The following is an 18566-nucleotide window of genomic DNA, read 5'->3' as shown; positions in this document are numbered from 1 at the left end:
AAAGCTGTTCATTCTCTGTCTATGTCACTGGGAGTCGCCACAAGAGGGAGGGACTTAAGCACGGAGGGACAATGCTTGTGTTTGTGCAACGGCCCCTGAGTGGCGGCTGGCTCTGTCGGATCTCTTGTGCCTGACTACGGCTGCTGCACACATTGTCAGCGTGCAGAGGGGGAAGTGGACGGCTTGATCCGACCGGTCAATGCACTGACAGAGGTAAGAACATGATAATCATTCTTTCAAACTTGTGAACTGGTCAAATATGCAGGCTTGCGTGATGGGGAATCTGTTTGGGGTAGTTGTGGAAAGTCTTAGTGAGGGAGCGCTTTAGGATGGGGACGGGGGGCCAGATCTCACTTGTCTGTGTTTTGGCAGAGGAGGGGTATGAATAGAGCAGGGTTGAAAGAAAGCAGTGCTGAAGAGAAAGGCATGCTCAGAATGCCACTGGGCTCTAGAAAAGACAGAGCGAGAAGAAGAGAGAGGGACAGAGAAAAGGGAGGATGTGAGTATGCCGGAGGAAAAGAGAGAATGGTACCCCAAATGAGGTGAGAGTTAATGGAAACGTACATGAGAGTAAGAAAAAGAGTGACAAAAAAAAGTGTAAAGAAATTTTCCAGTTACTTCAGTGGTTCGATTTCCATTCCAAACTATTGTAAACTTCAGATGCTTTTCTGTTATTGTTATGTTTGCGGTTTCCGACACCTTATTAGTTGTGAGAGTATTTAAATGATTAATTGTAAATGAAATCTGCAATACTGTAACTTTACAATAAGGCTCCATTTACTAACAATATTATTTAACACGAATTAACAATCAAAAATACTTTAATTAGAATTTAATCATTTCAGTCAGTGATAATAGTAACATAAGAGTACATTTTTTTAATGGAAAGTATGTTAATGTAATGTAATGGTACCAAGATGACATTAACTATAAACATTATATATAGATAATAGTAAATTAAGTCAAAATAATGAATGCTGTAAAAAATGTTAATCAAAAAATGCTAATCAAAATGTAACCAACATTAACTAATACAATCTTTTTCTAGAGCATTGGTTAAGTTTTTTGTTTTAGGTTTTTTTTTTTGTTTTTTTTTTACAAATTACAAGACCATATAGAGATTTCTTTATATCTTCTGATACATTGTCACCAGAAAAATTTAAAAACTTGTACTCCTCAAATAAAGTTTACAGCACTATGCATTCATCTACTCTAGAAAACCAAAAACACTGATATACTGACATAAGATAGACAATCTATGATATTGTCTATATCTGCATTCATTTACAAATGTTGTTGGTCCTGTGTTGAAGAACAGGAAATCATGTTGATAAGCCCCTCACCTGTTAGCTCTCTTCTCTAGATTAATGCAAGAGGTCACAACCTCATTAGCAGCAAGATTAGAGAGACTTTAGGAAGGAGGATGTTCTCTGTTTGCGCACCATAGAAAAGTACTATTCAGAAAGTAAAAACTGTGATTGTGCAAATAGGAAAGTCTTTTTTTATTGCAGAAATATTATGTGTAATCCTAATATTGTGTGTATTTCTCTTTTGTCTTGGTCAACAGCGAGTTCCAAGGTGATTTATTTTTTTTTACCAAAGAGCGGCTGTTCGTTCTGAAAGGAAGGGTGTGAAGGTTGGCACGCCGTGCCACAAGGCTGGCCGGGTGGGTCGTGGACGGTTTGAGCTGACACTTTTGCAGCAGAGAGAGAAGAATTGGAGGAAATCAGTTAAAGTGTGGCCAAAATGGCCGAGAAGAAAGTGAGGTAAATTCTCCACTTCCTCTGCTGTCGGATATATCCCTTGAGATCCATCTAAGCCGTTATATTGACATGTTTTTGTGTGCGGTTTTTGTCTTGCATGTGCGTGTTTGTTTCCTGGTGTTCACAGCCTCCCTGCTAAGCTGATTAATGGGGGTGTGGCCGGACTGGTGGGCGTGACCTGCGTGTTTCCCATTGATCTTGCCAAGACCCGCCTCCAAAACCAGCAGGGTGCTCGTGTTTATAGTGGAATGTGAGTTCAGCATCTTTATGAGGTCCAAAAACTGTCTTGCATTGCATTTCCACCACTTTGTTTTGGGGTCTCTTGGTTTAAATGTACATTTCAAAAATAAAGATTTTCAACTGAAACCACTGAGAACCTTTAACGTCCATAAAACGTTTGCATTGCGCAAAAAGTTCTTATGTGTACTTGTTTGTGAGCCGCTCTTAAAAACATTTCTGAATCTAAAAAACAACTGCTTATGGTTTCACTAAAATAAAGTGAATCGTGAAAGCGGCATGTGTTAGTGATTTACTCTGGGTGGAGGACGTTGACTGGGTTTTACTGAAAACAACTTGAGTCGCATGCTTTTGCATCTTTGATCTGTTCAAATGATTTTCGTCCTTTTTTAAGTAGCTTGCTCTAAGATATCTTTATGCATGTGTGATACCACTGAGATGAAGAGAAGTATTCTTTGTAGTGATGGTGCGTAAGGAGCTCTTTTCTTCTTTGTACTCTTATGTAACAAGCGAAATTCCCAAGTGGTTTGTGGGCAAGAGACAGGCTGCTATGTTTTAAGCTCTTTCTTCCGCACATTGCTTACTCCTCTAAGAATTCTTTGTGAATGTCTAATTTGCCCGTTCGTTGTACATAGCCATAGAGAACATTTACATTTTTTAAAGTGCATTAATAAGGGATACAATATGACAATGTTTTTTATAATCAATTGTGATTTTGTTATATTTCAAATGGCATACCACAACGAGATTGGAGTATTTAGTTAATCATATTGAACATTTCTGTCTTGTCATAAAGGCTGGACTGTTTGGCAAAGACTATCAAAATGGAGGGCTACTTTGGCATGTACCGAGGTAGTTTCTTTTCTTGTCTTGTACTGACTCAAAATTCAAATCTAAATTTAATTTGCCACCATGTTCCTGATGTTATTGGTGTTTGTTTGTGTTATTGTTCTCTAATTTCACTTTATGGGGATTTTCTCAGGTGCAGCTGTGAATCTGACGCTGGTCACTCCAGAGAAAGCCATTAAACTGGCTGCCAATGATGTCTTCAGACAGAAGCTCTCCAAAGATGGGTAACCGCCGCTTTTTAGCCATTTATTAAAGCTAGCCTCTCAACTGAAGTCAAATGTTGAGGAATCAGACCGCTCTGGTTGTGCTGTATGGTACTGATTCACTGAAATGAATCAGCTCATTAGATTCATTGTTTAAAACTCAGACTCCTCTGGTTGTGCAGTATGTTTCTGCTTCGCTAAAATAAATTGGCTAATTAGAGTAAATTGTTTGAGAGCTCGCTGGTTGTGCTGGATGTTTCTCATCTGGCTCAGCAGCTCAGAGCGTTCTGGCAACTGTTTTTACAAAAAATGATCTACGAGCTATTCCATAGAGGCATTTAGGTCACCAGCTGACTAATCTAAGCAATTATTTCTTTGGGAAATGCAATAATGATCATGCTCTCATCTGCCCCATCTGTCACTGTATCTGTCACCCACAGAAAATTAGCTCTGTGGGGGGAAATCCTTGCGGGCTGTGGAGCCGGAACCTGTCAGGTGGTGGTCACCACCCCCATGGAAATGCTAAAAATACAACTGCAGGATGCTGGAAGGTTGGGTAAGTGTGTTTATTATGCTCCCGTGAGTGTCATCCAAGGTATGTAGGTCTCTATCTTAGGATGCCTTACTAAGTACAAAGGTTAGCCAGAAATAAGCTGTTTGAGTAGAATGGTGTCCACCGAGCAACAGTTCCAGTTTCATTGCACTACAAAATAAAATGTGAATTCATGATGGTTAAGATGAGTTGTAACCTCTCCACGTTACTCTTCACAAGCTGCTCAGCGGACTGTGACTGCCTCTGCCTCTGCCTCTGCTTCTGCTTCTGGTCCGACCCCTTCACTGGTTGCCTCTCGGGCAGCACAGCCGGGCCCCAACGCCCCTCCTCGACCCTCAGCGACCCGCATCACCCTGGAGCTACTAAAGACCCGAGGACTCAGGGGACTTTATAAGGGTGCAGGTGCTACATTGATGAGGTAACAAACAATCAGCCATATAACTTATTGGAATGTGGACTGTAGGGAACATTTTAATGTTTTCATGGAGTACTTCACTTACAAATGACAATGCTGTTATCATTTACTTCCCAAACCTGCTTGACTCTGTTTCAACCGTCGAACATAAAAGGATCAATTTTGAACGTATTGGTAACAGAGCTTTCAAGGCCAAAAAAGTAACCAAAAGCACTTCACAAAGTAATTCACAGGACTCCTGACAGATTAAAGTTTACATGAAATGGAAGTTGTGATCATCTTTCTTCCCTATGTATTTGTATATCCAAGTAAAACCACTTTTTGGATTTTGTCTATAGGGAATTGATTGAAATGAATTGACAGAATATTTTAAAGATAAAGTCTGAAATGTTCGTCTGACATTTTTGCGTGTAAAAAAAAAAAATATGACCTGATGTTGTGTCAATTACATTTTACAAACTGCCTCCGAAACATTTGTCCGTCGTAAAAAATTTGAATCAGGCCTATTTTCTGAATTTTTCACATCCGCAACCAGTATTTTGATAGGAAAGGATGACAAATTGAAAAAGTAAAGAAAAATATGTATGAAAATTTTGGACCTTAACACTGCAATATTGCTAAATAAATAAATAAAATAGCTGTCAGTTTTGATTTATGGTGGTCCATTTACACCAAGAATATGCTAGAAATCCTTGAAATTGCGTGGTTCTAATTGACTGTCTATGTTAAAAAAATAGCTTTGAAGTGATTCCAGTGACATCTCTCCTGTGTGTCATAATCATTAGAATTATGATACAAGACTTTATCATCTTAATTATAATCACTGACATGAATCAGCCTTAATTCATGAATCAGACGTGCTTACTGAAGATTTGAATAGAATAACACCTTCAGTTTAGGTTTGTTCATCAAACAAATCTATTGTATGACTGAGTGCATATGGACAATTTTCTGACATTCTTTAGTGTTGTTTCGGATCACAAAAATCATACGCTTGCATACAGTCATAAAGGTTTGGACCACGTGACACCCTTATAAATAATAACAAAAGCTTACTAAACTTATAAGCTTAGTTATTTAACCTAAAGGGATAACTCACCTTGAGTTGCTGGTCACCATTGACTTTCATAGTATGGGAAAAAAAAACACTATGCAATGTTAGCCGATCAACATCCAGATCTTTTGCAAACCTTCAGTGGCATGTTTTCTTTACTAACTTAAGTGCTCCCTCAGCAAACACTCGCTGTTTTGTTAAAAAAGGATGGATATACGTCACACGACCTTTCACCTTTAACACACGAATAAACCCACTCACCTATCCCAACCGCCCCTCCCCCGCTGTCTGTGATGTAATCCCAGCTGAACTGCTGTAACCCGCCAGCTGTCAGTTCTGATCTGTTATTCACAGCTTCTAATTAACCGTAGGCGGAATTCTCTTCTTAATGGAATTCTAATCAGAACCCAATCTGTTGTCTCTCGTCTGCGGCCTACACAGCCTCGATTATATTTTTTACACTCACACGTTTTACATATACGACCTGAAACTAATCAGAGGCCGCGATCAATCGCGACTCATCAATAACGTCCTGCAGCTATGTCTACATTCTATGGCTCGGTGTCTGTTCTCTGTGCAGGGACGTCCCGTTCTCCATGATCTACTTCCCGCTGTTCGCCAACCTCAACGCCGTGGGCCGCGCTGAGGATCGCCATAGCAACCCCCAGGAGCGGGCCCCCTTCTTGCAGTCTTTCGTGGCTGGTTGCACGGCTGGCTCAGTGGCGGCAGTAGCTGTCACTCCCCTGGACGGTGAGATGCAGGCAAGAGAGGAGTAGAGGAACACAGTTTGCTCTCTCTCCTTTGGAAACGGATGCGGATAAATGTCCCGTTCAGTTAGAGACATCCAAGCCTGTAAAAATCAGGGCTAATCCTGTTTCAACACTACTACTGTGCTGCTGAGAAACTTGTCGGGTGATCATAGTCAGTTGATATGGAGTTTGTATGGCTAACAGACACTAACTAGCTGACTAACTAAATAAATAAATATTTCGTTATTTTTTCCGTACATGTAATTATATAATATATAGTATATTGTGTATTTATATGTATAGTATTATAAATCTAAACTTGCCTACTGCCTATATATTTATAGTTCTCATTATAGCTAACATTGGCAAAATAATGCAGTCGTCATTTTGTCTTTCTAATTGCGTTGTTTTATTATTGTTATTTAATATTTATTTTCTAGTATATTTAAAAATATATGTATTTATATATAAAATTATATCTGTGAATTATATCTTGTATTTAAATTTTTCAAGTAATTTAAATTGAAAGCAACATTTCCTATTTTTGTTAATTTATTTATGTATTAGTATGTTTTAGCTAATATTTGTTGTTTTATAAGTAATATATATGAAATATTTTTATTTATTTTATATGTGCCTTATTTCAATTACCTGTTTTTAATACAGTTTTAGTTTTTACAGCACCGCATTTAATAGATGTGATAAATTAAATTTAATATAAGGGAATACTAAACTTGTCAGTAATGTTGAGTATATTTGCATTGACAGATTTTTTTTTCTGTTGGTGTTGGCAAAAAAAAAAAAAAAACTGAGCAGATGTATCCACAAATAGTTACACGTTCATTGTAGTCATTTGTGCAATATTTTACACATTTTTTAAAAAGGCATATATAACTTCTAGTACTGAAGATAAATCGAAGGAATCACTTAAAAAGATCTTTAAGAAATGTGAGCACAAATAATTAATACTAATCAGCTTTTTGTTTTGTACATTTTTACCAAACTGTTCCCCAACTAGGTCACTCGCAGCATTTCATAAAGGCACAGAATGAGTCTTTTGTTTCCGAGTGATTAATTAGTGAAGCCTATGTGCTGTGGTAGAATCCTGCTGTGATGTGTAGACTGAGACATTTAATTAGCTTTGAAGAACTTGCAAAATCTGCTTTCAAGTTCTATTCAGAAAGCATTTTCTTTATAGCTCATTTCTACATCTATTGTATAGTCCACTGATGTTTTGTTGCCTAAAACATCAGTGAACATCAGTGAAGGGTACAAAAGGATTATTTGGGCAGTGGAAACACTGGCAGCCGCTTCAGTGTCTCTATTTGAAGATTTGGCAGTACTGTATGCAACATTGTTTAGAAGCTCATAAATAGAATAGAAGAAACCTATCACCCAGTTTTCATTGCTTCATAACTTTTAAAATTAAATTTTTTTAAAAACAAATCATAAACGCATGAATTTCTCATACAGTAACAATGTTGATTAGAATTATTATTTTGAAAATCTTTTTATGAATCACCTGAACCATTTAGTTATTTATAGCATATATTCTCAAGTCAACAAATATTTTTAATTATTAAAAATTCTCATGTGTTAATTGAGTATTAATAAATTGATTAGACTTTTATTTAGAGTTTTACATTTGCTATAAAGTAAATTGTGCTGCGACAAGCTGAATTGAAACAAATTAAATTATAATAAATACCTTTTTTTAATAAACCATAAGATATCCTACATGTGGCTTTACTATCATATTTCAGAAAATGAAATATGCACTGCATTTAGGAATAATACATTCAAAATTGTATATGATTTTAGAGAATGTACTATGTCAGGGACATATGAAGTAAAAAAAATATAATGTACACATTTATATTTATCATTTTCAGTTATAAAGACCCGTCTACAGACCTTACAGAAGGGAGAAGGAGAAGACTCCTACAGAGGCATCATCGACTGCGTACAGTAAGCTTAATATCTGCATTTATAGTGTTACGTGGTACTGTGCAGTCTCTATATTCATGCATCATATTTATATGGCAATCACTTCTTTTTTTTTCTGTAGGCGCGTTTTAAAACGAGAAGGACCTTCTGCGTTTCTAAAAGGAGCAACGTGTCGAGCTTTGGTCATCGCTCCTCTCTTTGGCATCGCTCAGGGTGTGTATTTCCTGGGAGTTGGCGAGCAGGTGCTGGGGCTGCTGGGATAGCGGCAGGTGATGTTACCTCAGTCATCATACACACAGTACTGTTTCAACATGGGCCAAGGGATGAAGATGAGAGATGAAGAAAGACGTGGCGATTTATAAAAGAAGCACCCCGACTTTATTTGCGATGAGGTAAATGTTGAGGGAAATTCACATACCCAACCAAAGGAGGTTCAGACACTTTGGGAGAACAGAGGAGGGTTGTGTAACGCTAACATAAAAGCCTATATTGCACACTAACCATCTTTAAGTACCTAAAAAACTACAAACAGGGTTCGTTAGGTATGACAGGGTCCTGTTCTGACTAATCTGGCAGGTTTTTTTGTCCAATTAATATTGTTTTATGCCCATAACTACAATCAGTTTTAAAGACATGATTCGTGATAATCAATATATTGGTTGTAAACAGGGTCGATGTGTATTTAGAAAGGTATGGAAGCCCATTTTCAACTTTTTATCTCACAATTCTGACTTATATATTGTGTGATTTATAAATTGTGAGATGAAAAGCAGTAATACAGCAGTAGTACCTTATACTGTTTTGCAAAAATGGACTTCCATTCAGATCTGAATCAAAGGTGGGATGTATCTGTATCTAAATTTAATGTCTTGGCTTTCTACTACTGATTACTACCATTTAAACAGCAAAAAAAAGCTAAGCAGAAACTGGGTTTAATGCCTGCTGGCCGATTCTGGCGGCTGCTTTAATTCTCGTCTCTCAGTAAATGTCAGTCTCTACTTGTGAAGAGACTGCTGGACATTGCAGCAGAGGCCTTGTCCTTCTATTATTTGTTCCTCTGCGGGACAAAACTCCTTGTAGGTATATAATGTTGACCTAACATTTTTTTTAATGCTTCTTTAAATGATGTTGTCGAGTGCACAATAAATTAAAATGCAACAAAGCCTTATCTTTGCCACTTAAGTTTTTCACTGGAAAAATAACAAATTATATGAACCAGTGGCTTTTAAAGAACTGATTTTGCTGGAGTTTTTCCACATTCCGTGGAAAATATTGAGGAATTAGATCTCAAAAAGTAGTTCTGTAAAAAGAAAAATGTAAGGTATATCTGTTTCAAATACAGTATTTTAACAATACCAAGAAAGAGATCGTTTTGAAAAATATATGTAGTGGCATATTCCTGGAAGAAAAGACTTGATTTCTGAGAAAAAATATCTCAGGCTTCATATTCATGTTATACTAAATAACTGTAATGAGCAACAAGCAATCTGTATTAAATATGCAAGACTGATATAGGCATCTCTGCTTATTAAATCACTGAAGAGCTTTTGTATTTTAAAGTTTCTTGAAAACATGGTCTGGAGTCATTTGATTATGCAAAACATTGTTTGTGCACCACAACTGATGCTAATTTGCATCTCGTGTATTTGAATTCCACAAGAGGGCAGCGTGTTTTTGATGTCTGAGGTACATGTAGCATCTTTTAGCCTCTGTCAGATTTCTGACTTGATGTAACCAACAAGCAATGTTTTGTTTATACTGTAATGGGCACAGAAATGCTTCAAAATATAAATAAAATATATTTGATTTATTTCTCTGTAGTATATAATGCGGTCGTACTACAAAGGAAAACACAAACAAGCACAGAGGCATCCATATTTTTAAGACTTCGAAAGAGAGTTTCCTTTTTCCAGGGAAAACCTGATAGGCTGCTAGCATGGCTACCAACATTCAAAGCAAAAACAATGTAAATTCCTGAGTGCTTAAAGCTTTTTGTTCAAACAGGCTGAGATAAGATATCAGGTGTCCACTTTCCCTACGGATGACATGATTTTCAAACAAAAAGCACTAAATAAACACTCAAAGGAGAGGTGTAAGGTAACAAGCACACATGATAAGCTTTTCACTTTAAACCACTTCCTTTGGCTTGTTTTTTTTTTTTTTTTTTTTTTTTTAAGAAAAACACAAAAGAAAGTGAGAAAGCAAATTATTGCTCAAACATGAGCAGTTGAATTTCCTGAATTACAACAGAAACTTCAGAAAGTAACCTTAAAAAAAAAACTTCCCATCAAACTCGTTGTAACTTAATCAGGGCTTTTGAATTTTGACCAATCAAGCACATTTAGTAACAGACCACTAGTCCAAAAACTTGCGGTTTGGGTTAGCACCAAACAGTTGCACTCTGATCTCAGGCATCATCTGTGAAAGCAGAAAAGCAAAGGATATGAAGACCTGAATGCAACAAACAGCTTTTATCCGGTTTGTTCCGGTTCAGTGTGATTGGATTCTCTACCTGTTGTGCTAGAAGATCCAGTCTGCTCTCCAATGTGTTGGACACCTTGATTTTCCCATCAGCATTATAGACTTCAACACCTCCTGAGCTGAGGATGCCAAGCATGAACAGTCAACACGTTGAATTATGTATAAATAATTTTTTTAAGTGATCTTACATGTTAGAGGGCAGGAAGCTGTTTTCGTCGACGTGCACTTCAATATTATTCTTTGTAGTCTCTTTGTAGATGGGGATGTTTTTCTTAACAGCAGCCTATTACGTACAGGTATGTTAAACTCTTTCAAAATGTAAAAAGGTTTGTATTGTTCATATGCACTTTGCAGAATATGGATGTAAACAGATATACAGTGAATATAGCTCACCTGCACCATTGCTACATCTTCCTTTCTGCACCGAACTATAACCTTTGGCTCCAACAGCTGATAAAATCCCTGCCAGGCAAAAAAAAAAAAAAAAAAAAAAAAAAAAAAATTAAATCATCAACAAAATATTTTTTAAATAATAACAACAATAATAATAATAAAAAATTTAAAAAATAAGGTTTTCTATTTTAAAAGAATTTTTCTAAATATATTTAAAAATGTCATTTATTTCTAAGGTGGCAAAGCTGAATTTTGAGCATCATTACATGATGATTATGTGCTGATTTATTATGTAGTCTACGAAACCTGGAATACTTTAGGATTCTTTGATGAATAAAGTTAAACAGCACAGCATTTATTTAAAATAGAGATCAGATGACCTGTAACACCAGCCCCTCCAGCAGTGCTGAGTACTCATTTGGGTTGTTAGCAATGTCGGCCAGTCTTTGTCGTGCATCATTAAGGAGATCCTGGAAAGAATCACATGAGGAAGACGAAGGTGAGATTTCTTGCAACTCTATAAAAGTAAAATATACCAATATCAAAATGACATAACCATCATCATACCTTAATCATGTCATCACGAGCTTTGAGTACCTTGAGCCTGGCCTGGTTCATTAAATTCGACATTTGACTGTGGATTTGAACGGAGACGTTATTAAATAATCTAAAGAAGGTTACTCATTTAAAGAACTCAAACTCACATTTTCTTCTGCTGTTCAATCTGTTTTTCTTTCTTCTCATAGTACTCCATTATTTTCAACCGCTGAGTCTGTACCAGTCGTCCTTTTTCAATATTGAACTCTTCTTCTGCCTGCAAGCCACATACATGTGATGCTCTAGAACAAATATTCATGCACTTATGCTAATAATTTATACTTTACCTTTGCATCTATTTCTTCTGCCTTCTCACTGGCTTCCTGCTCAATAAAGGCCATCATGTGTTTGATCTGCAGAGATGCAAAGAAATTTGTGTCAATAAAAGAGTATAGTAAGGTTAAATTACAATGTAAGAGTTTTCAAGCCCCTCTGATCCTTCATTGAGATGATGTAATAAAATAAAAGGCAACGAGGATGGATAGTGATGGGGAAATGAGACCGAAAGTGTTGCATCAGTGCTGTACGGAAAGTCCTTGGATGTGTGCTGGACAAGTGGAGGACAGAGATTTCCTCTTTTGGCTTCATAATACACAGCATTTAACACTCACACAAAATTAATTAATACCAAATCTAGATTAAAGACAGTGCCTTTGTCATCCTCAAAGTGAATGGAACATAAAGACATGTCTAGATACAAATACATGATAATAAATAATATTTACTAAATAATGCTACTATAAAGTATAAACAGTATAACATTTCCATACTAAACGCCCTCTATCACATTTGTGCCTGTAATGTTTTGTTATAAAAGTCATGGGACTTCAAAAGTGCACCGCAGTCGTGTAATAAGACTTATAAAAGACATTTTATATTTTGGTTAGCCGATCTGAAATATAATGGTTCATTAAAAAAAAAAACTTTCAACTTAGTTTATGAACTTCTGGTTTTCTTACCTGTTTCTGTACGGCGGCATCGCTGAGCGCCATGGCTGATGTCTTTACTAAGGCACTGAGTGTGATCTTAAGAAAGAGTTATCAAAGGAAATAGATAGACTTTGGAACTACTAAACTATCTAAATACTATATTTATATTTGTGAAATCTACAGGACTAAACTACAGTTCCGCCAAGCGTCAGCTGACAAGGATGAAGGGGTCACGTGATCTGAAGCGTCACGTCCGAGTTAAGGCTCCGCCTATTTGTCGTTTACTTGTTTGAGCTCTTCAAAGTTTATTGCTTGCTGCGTACGCTGGGTTATTTAGTCTTGAAAAAATCGTGAACAACTGTAAGAATATATATTTAATCCTGTTAAACGTCCAGCACTAAATATTGTGATAAAAAGTGTTTTTCTTAATGGGAAACCAGGTTGGGCCCCAAGCTGTATCTTCTGTAGACTTACTTGTGAATGGCTTTTGAAGCCATTATTTGATTCTTGTTGTTTGCACATTTAAAGTATTCATTACTTCAAATATATATATATATATATATATATATATATATATATATATATATATATATATATATATATATATATATATAGCATCAAGTAATGCTAAATATATTTACGTTTATACAATATGTAAATGAAAGGATATTTAGATAATGTCATTTTGACCTATATGGCTTTGACATGAGCAGCTCTGAAGACTAGTATCTTTCATTCTTGATTTATAAATGCTATAAAGCGGATTTCATGTAAGTTGAAACTTTTATTTTTTCCACTGAGAAACACAAAGCAATGCACACCTGGAGCAGATACACATACATGCATTTGACTGCATCAGGTGACAAAAGTCACATTAACCTGCATCAGCACTAATATCACTGAGAACTCAACATATGTCTTTGAGTGTATAAGAGCTGCTCTAAATGAAAGAGACGTACAGTAGAGATAATTTCAAGAACAGGAGAACATGAGACTCTATCTAGCAGTCTTTGTGCTCTTGGCAGCAGTTCACTGCGAGGAGCTCTTTAATGGGTAAGTTCAGATACGTTTTCTTTGTTGACTTATTAACCTACATCAGCCTTGTTTCTTACTTAAAATGTACAATTATCTTCTTCTTTTTCTTTTTTTATAGAGACCAAGTACTCAGAATCCATGCAGAATCTGAAAACCACGTTCAGATTTTGAAAAAGCTGGACAGGGATGTCAATTCTGGGGTATGGTAAATGCCTGCTGTGACTTTTTAATTTTTATTCGATGACATATATGCACTATGAATTGGAAATCTCTCAGTTTGTGGAATGTGTATTATGTGATCCTGTAGCTGGATTTCTGGACTCATGGCTTCTCGACCGAACGACCTGTTGACATCCGTGTTCCTCACTCCAGTCTGCATGCTGTCAAGGACTTCCTCAAGGTTAACAACATCCCTTTCACCGTCATGATCAGCGATGTGCAGGTTAGTTATTTATGGATATGAATGTGTAGAAGAAGACCAGCGATTGATTATAATCCTATAAATTCCAATATTTGATTTTTCAGTTAAGTCATAGTAACTTTTTCTGTGTCTCAGGAACTCTTGGTCAGAGAGAGAGAGGAAATGGTTCACAACGAGGAAGAGGAACGCCGGACCAAGAGCTTTAACTTTGCTGCTTATCATGACCTGGAGACTGTAGGTACATGTACTGACTTCAGCAAAAATCCCTGCACATACATATTTATAACAAAACTATTTCTTTTTATTCCTTTCAGATTTACAATTTTATGGACACCCTTGTTGCGAGTCACTCCAACCTGATCTCTAAAGTGAATATTGGCAGCACTTATGAGAACCGCCCCATGTATGTCTTGAAGGTAAACAGATCACATGCTTATAAACTCAGACTGATATCTACATACCGCTATCTGATTTGGTGTATATTTACAATGCATTCAGTTCAGCACTGGCGGAGTGAAGAGACCTGCAGTCTGGATTGATGCTGGGATCCATGCGAGGGAGTGGGTTTCTCATGCTACTGCAGTGTGGCTTGCTGACAGGGTGAGGGAGATTGTTGAAGAATCATACATTTAGTGGATGTTTCAGTCTTTTTGTCATAGTGCGTTCAAAGGTGTATTATATATATAAAATATTTTTTTATTATAATCTTTTTAATATCCTGAACTTTTTGACTCTGTAGATTGCCACAGACTTTAAAGAGAACCGTGCCCCTGTGCCCAACATCCTTAGTCAAATGGATATTTACTTGATGATTGTGGCCAATCCTGATGGATATGTCTTCACTCACCGCTCTCCCAATGTAAGCAGCCATTCACTGCTTTCTGTAAAGCACAAATAAATATTTAGAAGCTAATTAACATTTTCTTAGGAGTTTTACCGTTTGTGGCGTAAGAACCGGTCTGCGACCTCTAACCCCAAATGCCACGGCGTGGACCTCAACAGAAACTGGGATGCTGAATTTGGTGGTAAATTCTTATCGTCGTTTTCTCTTGTTGCAACAGATCTGAATGACTGAATGACTTTATATTAAATGTGTGTCTATTTTCTGCAGGTCCTGGAGCAAGCGATGACCCCTGCGCTGAAGACTACCGCGGTCCTTCTGCTCAGTCTGAGATTGAAGTGAAAAACCTTGCAGATTTCATCACAGAACACGGCAACTTCAAATCCTTCATGACCCTTCACTCTTACAAGCAGCTCTTAATGTATCCGTATGGCTACAGTGGCACAGATGCTCCTGACCGGACAGAACTGGTAAGAAATAAAAAAAAAACCTCCTCCCATAAACCTGCTTGGCTTTTTGAATCTTTTCTGTTTTATGATCTCACAGTGAGATTATTTGTTTGTTTGTTTTCTAGCATGATGTGGCCTCACAGGCAAGCAAAGCCCTTAATTCATGGCATGGCACTGTTTATAAAGTTGGAAGCATCTTCCACATTATTGGTAAGTGGATTGTGGAAGTGGATCTGTTTTAAACATTTACCAAGTCATGGAATATCACATATAATGCATAGATTACGAAAAGTGTGTTTTGCAGTAACGGAAATTCTTGTTTAGAGCTTTTAATAATCTAAAAAAATCTGTAGAGTTATACGCTATAAAGAACCCTTTGTCCAGTGAAAAGGTTCTATGGATGTTCTGTGGAGGTTCGAGGGTCTTCATAGAACTATTGATGCCAGTGAAAAACTTTTTTTTTTGCCTGTGTTTTAAACTATGCATGGTTTTGTCATTGGTTTATATTACACTGAATACATTTTATTAAAAATTGCTTTCAGTGACCATATTTGCCAAGATTTATTTCCATCATAATCATGATTCATAATTCTTTCATTTTTTTTCTCATTCAAACTCTATTTAGCAACAGCCTTTATACTTTAAATTTATTTCCCAAAATACAACGTTAAAGCATGCTTAATAAGACAAAATTGTGCTTTATTTATCAGTGTTTACTATTACTAGGATCTTGAAAACTTGTAAAGCAACAAGTAAAGCATTTGTTTTGGTGGAATGTGTTAATTTGAAAGGTTAATTATTTGCATGTTAGAAAAAACTGAGGAGTTTTAAATAGTAGTCTAAGTATTGCAAAATGCATGTTTCTTTTTAGAACCAGCTAGTGGTGCAAGTGTTGACTGGGCTTACCAACGTGGCATCAAATATTCCTTTGCCTTCGAGTTGCGTGACACTGGTGAATATGGATTCCTGCTGCCTGCCGACCAGATCGTTTCCACTGCAAGGGAGACGTGGTATGCTCTCAGATACATCATGCAATATGTTTGTGATCACCCTTATTGAGAGAAATGTAATGAAGCTTCAATAAAAGTCCCAGTTGATATATGCTATAAACATGTCATTGGATTTATTGAGCTCCGTTGCCTTGGTTCAGTTTTGACAGAGGTCAGAATTTGTATCCAGTTTTACTCACAACGCAAACAAAATTCCTCAAATCTATTTTGTGACGATTAGTGTTCAAATGTAACTTTCATAGCAGTTGACATAAAAAAAAGAAATCTCTGTATTTTTTTGGTCCAGCTGTGTTTTGAGTTTTGCCTCGTTCAACCTCAACAGTTCTTTTGACAGCACTTAGAAAGCTTAACTATACCTATTAATTTATAAGAAGTGTTATAAGACAAGCAAGTGTTCATCTTAAGTTATTGCGCATCTCCTTTTCATGAGAGACTGGGTTTTGCATTGTGTTTTTTCACAAGTGTTCATCTCCATTGATCAGTTCAGCCTCGTCTCTGTACAGTATGTCGCCGATAAAGTAGGGTTTACCATCAAGAGGTCTTAAAACGTACTTTCTTCAGCAGTTTAAAGTGTCACAGTTAACAGGAAGTGGTTGTGTCTCAGCTGAAAGCATTATTAAAGAATGCCAAGACAGATACAGGTCAATTTTTCAGAAAAATTTCTTATGCTGTGATTGCAAATAAAGAAGCCTGAATTTGTTCAGTAAAACTAGTTGACTGAGTTAGTGTTTTACTTTTTTAATTTAGGTTTTTCTGCTTTCGTGTCCCGTTTTTAATCTTTCCATTTATTAAATGACTTTATGTACTTGTGTTCCAGTAATGGGTCTCCACATCTCTCTTTTGTCATGGCAATTTCCATTTCACCTGATCTAAAAAATCCATCCCTACAGAGAAAGGATCCAAGTGTATGTTTCCTCTTGAACAACCAGCAAACATAAATATACCAATGCACTAGAGGAAAGGGGTAGCTTCACACTTTTCAGTTGACTTTACATCTAGACCTAAAGCAGGTCTCTGAATATATTAAAGGAAGTTCAAGGGTGTCATTTAAGTATGCAAATCATCATATGGTTAGAAGAGCCGTAAAAGGGTAAAACTTCAATGCTTTCTGAGTCTGCATGAAAGAGACCTACAGCAGAGATCATTCCCAAAGAACATGGTACTCTATCTTGTGCTCTTGGCAGCAGTTCACTGCGTGGAGCTCTTTAATGCGTAAGTTAAGATACTTTTCTTTCTTTTACGACTTATTACCATACCAGCCTTGTTTCTTTTTCATAATATTTCATTGTCTTTGTTCTTGCTTAATAGAGACCAAGTTCTCAGAATCCATACAGAATCTGAAGACTACATACAGGTTTTGAAAAAGCTGTAAACAGATGTTGGGGTATTTTTAAAACCCTGCTGACATACTTTCGTATGATCATATGCAATATGACATGGAAATCTCATAAATTGTGGATTATATATATTATGTGATCCTGTAGCTGGATTTCTGGACTCATGGCTTCTCGACCGAACGACCTGTTGACATCCGTGTTCCTCACTCCAGTCTGCATGCTGTCAAGGACTTCCTCAAGGTTAACAACATCCCTTTCACCGTCATGATCAGCGATGTGCAGGTTAGTTATTTATGGAAACCTATATACAAAATAACATTATTAGCCCCAATTTGTAGATGATCAAATTGATTATTGATTATTATCCTATAAATTCCAATATTTGATTTTTCAGTTAAGTAATAGTAACTTTTTTTGTGTCTCAAGAACTTTTGGTTGACTGGGCTTACCAACGTGGCATCAAATATTCCTTTGCCTTCGAGTTGCGTGACACTGGTGAATATGGATTCCTGCTGCCTGCCGACCAGATCGTTTCCACTGCAAGGGAGACGTGGTTTGCTCTCAGATACATTATGCAATATGTTTGTGATCACCCTTATTGAGAGAAATGTAATGAAGCTTCAATAAAAGTTACAGAGGATATATGCTATAAAGTGTTGTTTTTGATATTACATGCAATGTTGTTAAAACCGAGATCTCCATCTCCATCAATTTTTCTCCATCTATTATGTGATGGTCAGTGTTCAGGTTTACAAATTAACTTTTATGGCTGTTCATTTATTTATTTTTTTAAATAAATATCAGTATTTTGGCGTCAATTTTTTTTGTATTTTGTTTTGTAACCTCAGCAGTGTTTAGGCGCTTTTGAATGACAATCTACACAAAACTACAGGTTTGGAACAACCTGAGGCTTGAGTCAATAATAAAAATACACATTTTTGGATCAAACCCTTTAATTGTATCCCTTGCATTAATTTGCATAAATTTTAAATCCCTTGATTTAATTTAGATGTTAAAGAAACATATATACATACATAAAAGTAAAAAAAAGGTGTTTCAATTCAGTTGAGCAGTTTTTCACCTGGTTTTTGACAACAGTGGACCACATGGACAAACTTGGCATGAATTTTGCAAAAACTCATGTAACAGCCTGCTAACTTGCGAACAAATTTAAAAATAAAAATGTTGCCATCATTTACTCACCCTCAAGTTTGTAAGAATTTCTTTTATATTTTGAAGAATAGACACTGATTTCCATAGTAATTTTTCCATACTTATTTTACAATTTTACTCAGGTTTACTC

At 36.4% G+C, this 18566-nt stretch overlaps 3 protein-coding genes across 4 annotated transcripts; 2 read left to right on the top strand and 1 right to left on the bottom strand.

The window, feature by feature from the left end:
* The first annotated feature begins 74 nt into the window (after window positions 1-74).
* slc25a18 (solute carrier family 25 member 18) lies at window positions 75-9940 on the top strand. Of its 2 annotated transcripts, none has more exons than XM_043228390.1 (10): window positions 75-213; window positions 1568-1766; window positions 1891-2013; window positions 2797-2852; window positions 2983-3073; window positions 3493-3608; window positions 3825-4023; window positions 5655-5824; window positions 7716-7791; window positions 7892-9940. In XM_043228390.1, exons 2-10 carry the CDS (start codon window positions 1747-1749, stop codon window positions 8031-8033), a joined length of 993 nt encoding a protein of 330 aa, XP_043084325.1. In that variant the 5' UTR covers window positions 75-213; window positions 1568-1746; the 3' UTR covers window positions 8034-9940. The 2 variants fall into 2 exon arrangements, with proteins under 2 accessions (XP_043084325.1, XP_043084326.1); XM_043228391.1 differs by lacking the exon at window positions 75-213 and adding an exon at window positions 444-542.
* On the bottom strand, window positions 9559-12410 carry atp6v1e1a (ATPase H+ transporting V1 subunit E1a). Its single transcript, XM_043228392.1, has 9 exons — window positions 12201-12410; window positions 11529-11594; window positions 11349-11458; window positions 11212-11278; window positions 11025-11114; window positions 10645-10713; window positions 10440-10534; window positions 10283-10370; window positions 9559-10188 (listed from the first exon to the last, which is right to left on the bottom strand). Exons 1-9 carry the CDS (start codon window positions 12231-12233, stop codon window positions 10126-10128), a joined length of 681 nt encoding a protein of 226 aa, XP_043084327.1. The 5' UTR covers window positions 12234-12410; the 3' UTR covers window positions 9559-10125.
* A 501-nt stretch (window positions 12411-12911) lies between these two features.
* Window positions 12912-16022, top strand: cpa2 (carboxypeptidase A2 (pancreatic)). Its single transcript, XM_043227511.1, has 11 exons — window positions 12912-13223; window positions 13324-13405; window positions 13513-13647; window positions 13762-13860; window positions 13941-14042; window positions 14125-14226; window positions 14366-14485; window positions 14555-14651; window positions 14738-14937; window positions 15042-15126; window positions 15788-16022. Exons 1-11 carry the CDS (start codon window positions 13159-13161, stop codon window positions 15973-15975), a joined length of 1275 nt encoding a protein of 424 aa, XP_043083446.1. The 5' UTR covers window positions 12912-13158; the 3' UTR covers window positions 15976-16022.
* The last annotated feature ends 2544 nt before the right edge of the window (window positions 16023-18566 follow it).

Source organism: Puntigrus tetrazona, chromosome 25, assembly GCF_018831695.1.
Source record: "Puntigrus tetrazona isolate hp1 chromosome 25, ASM1883169v1, whole genome shotgun sequence".
Lineage (NCBI taxonomy): Eukaryota > Metazoa > Chordata > Actinopteri > Cypriniformes > Cyprinidae > Puntigrus > Puntigrus tetrazona.
The sequence above is the reverse complement of the archived record's forward strand: the minus strand, read 5'-3'. Positions and strand labels throughout refer to the sequence as shown.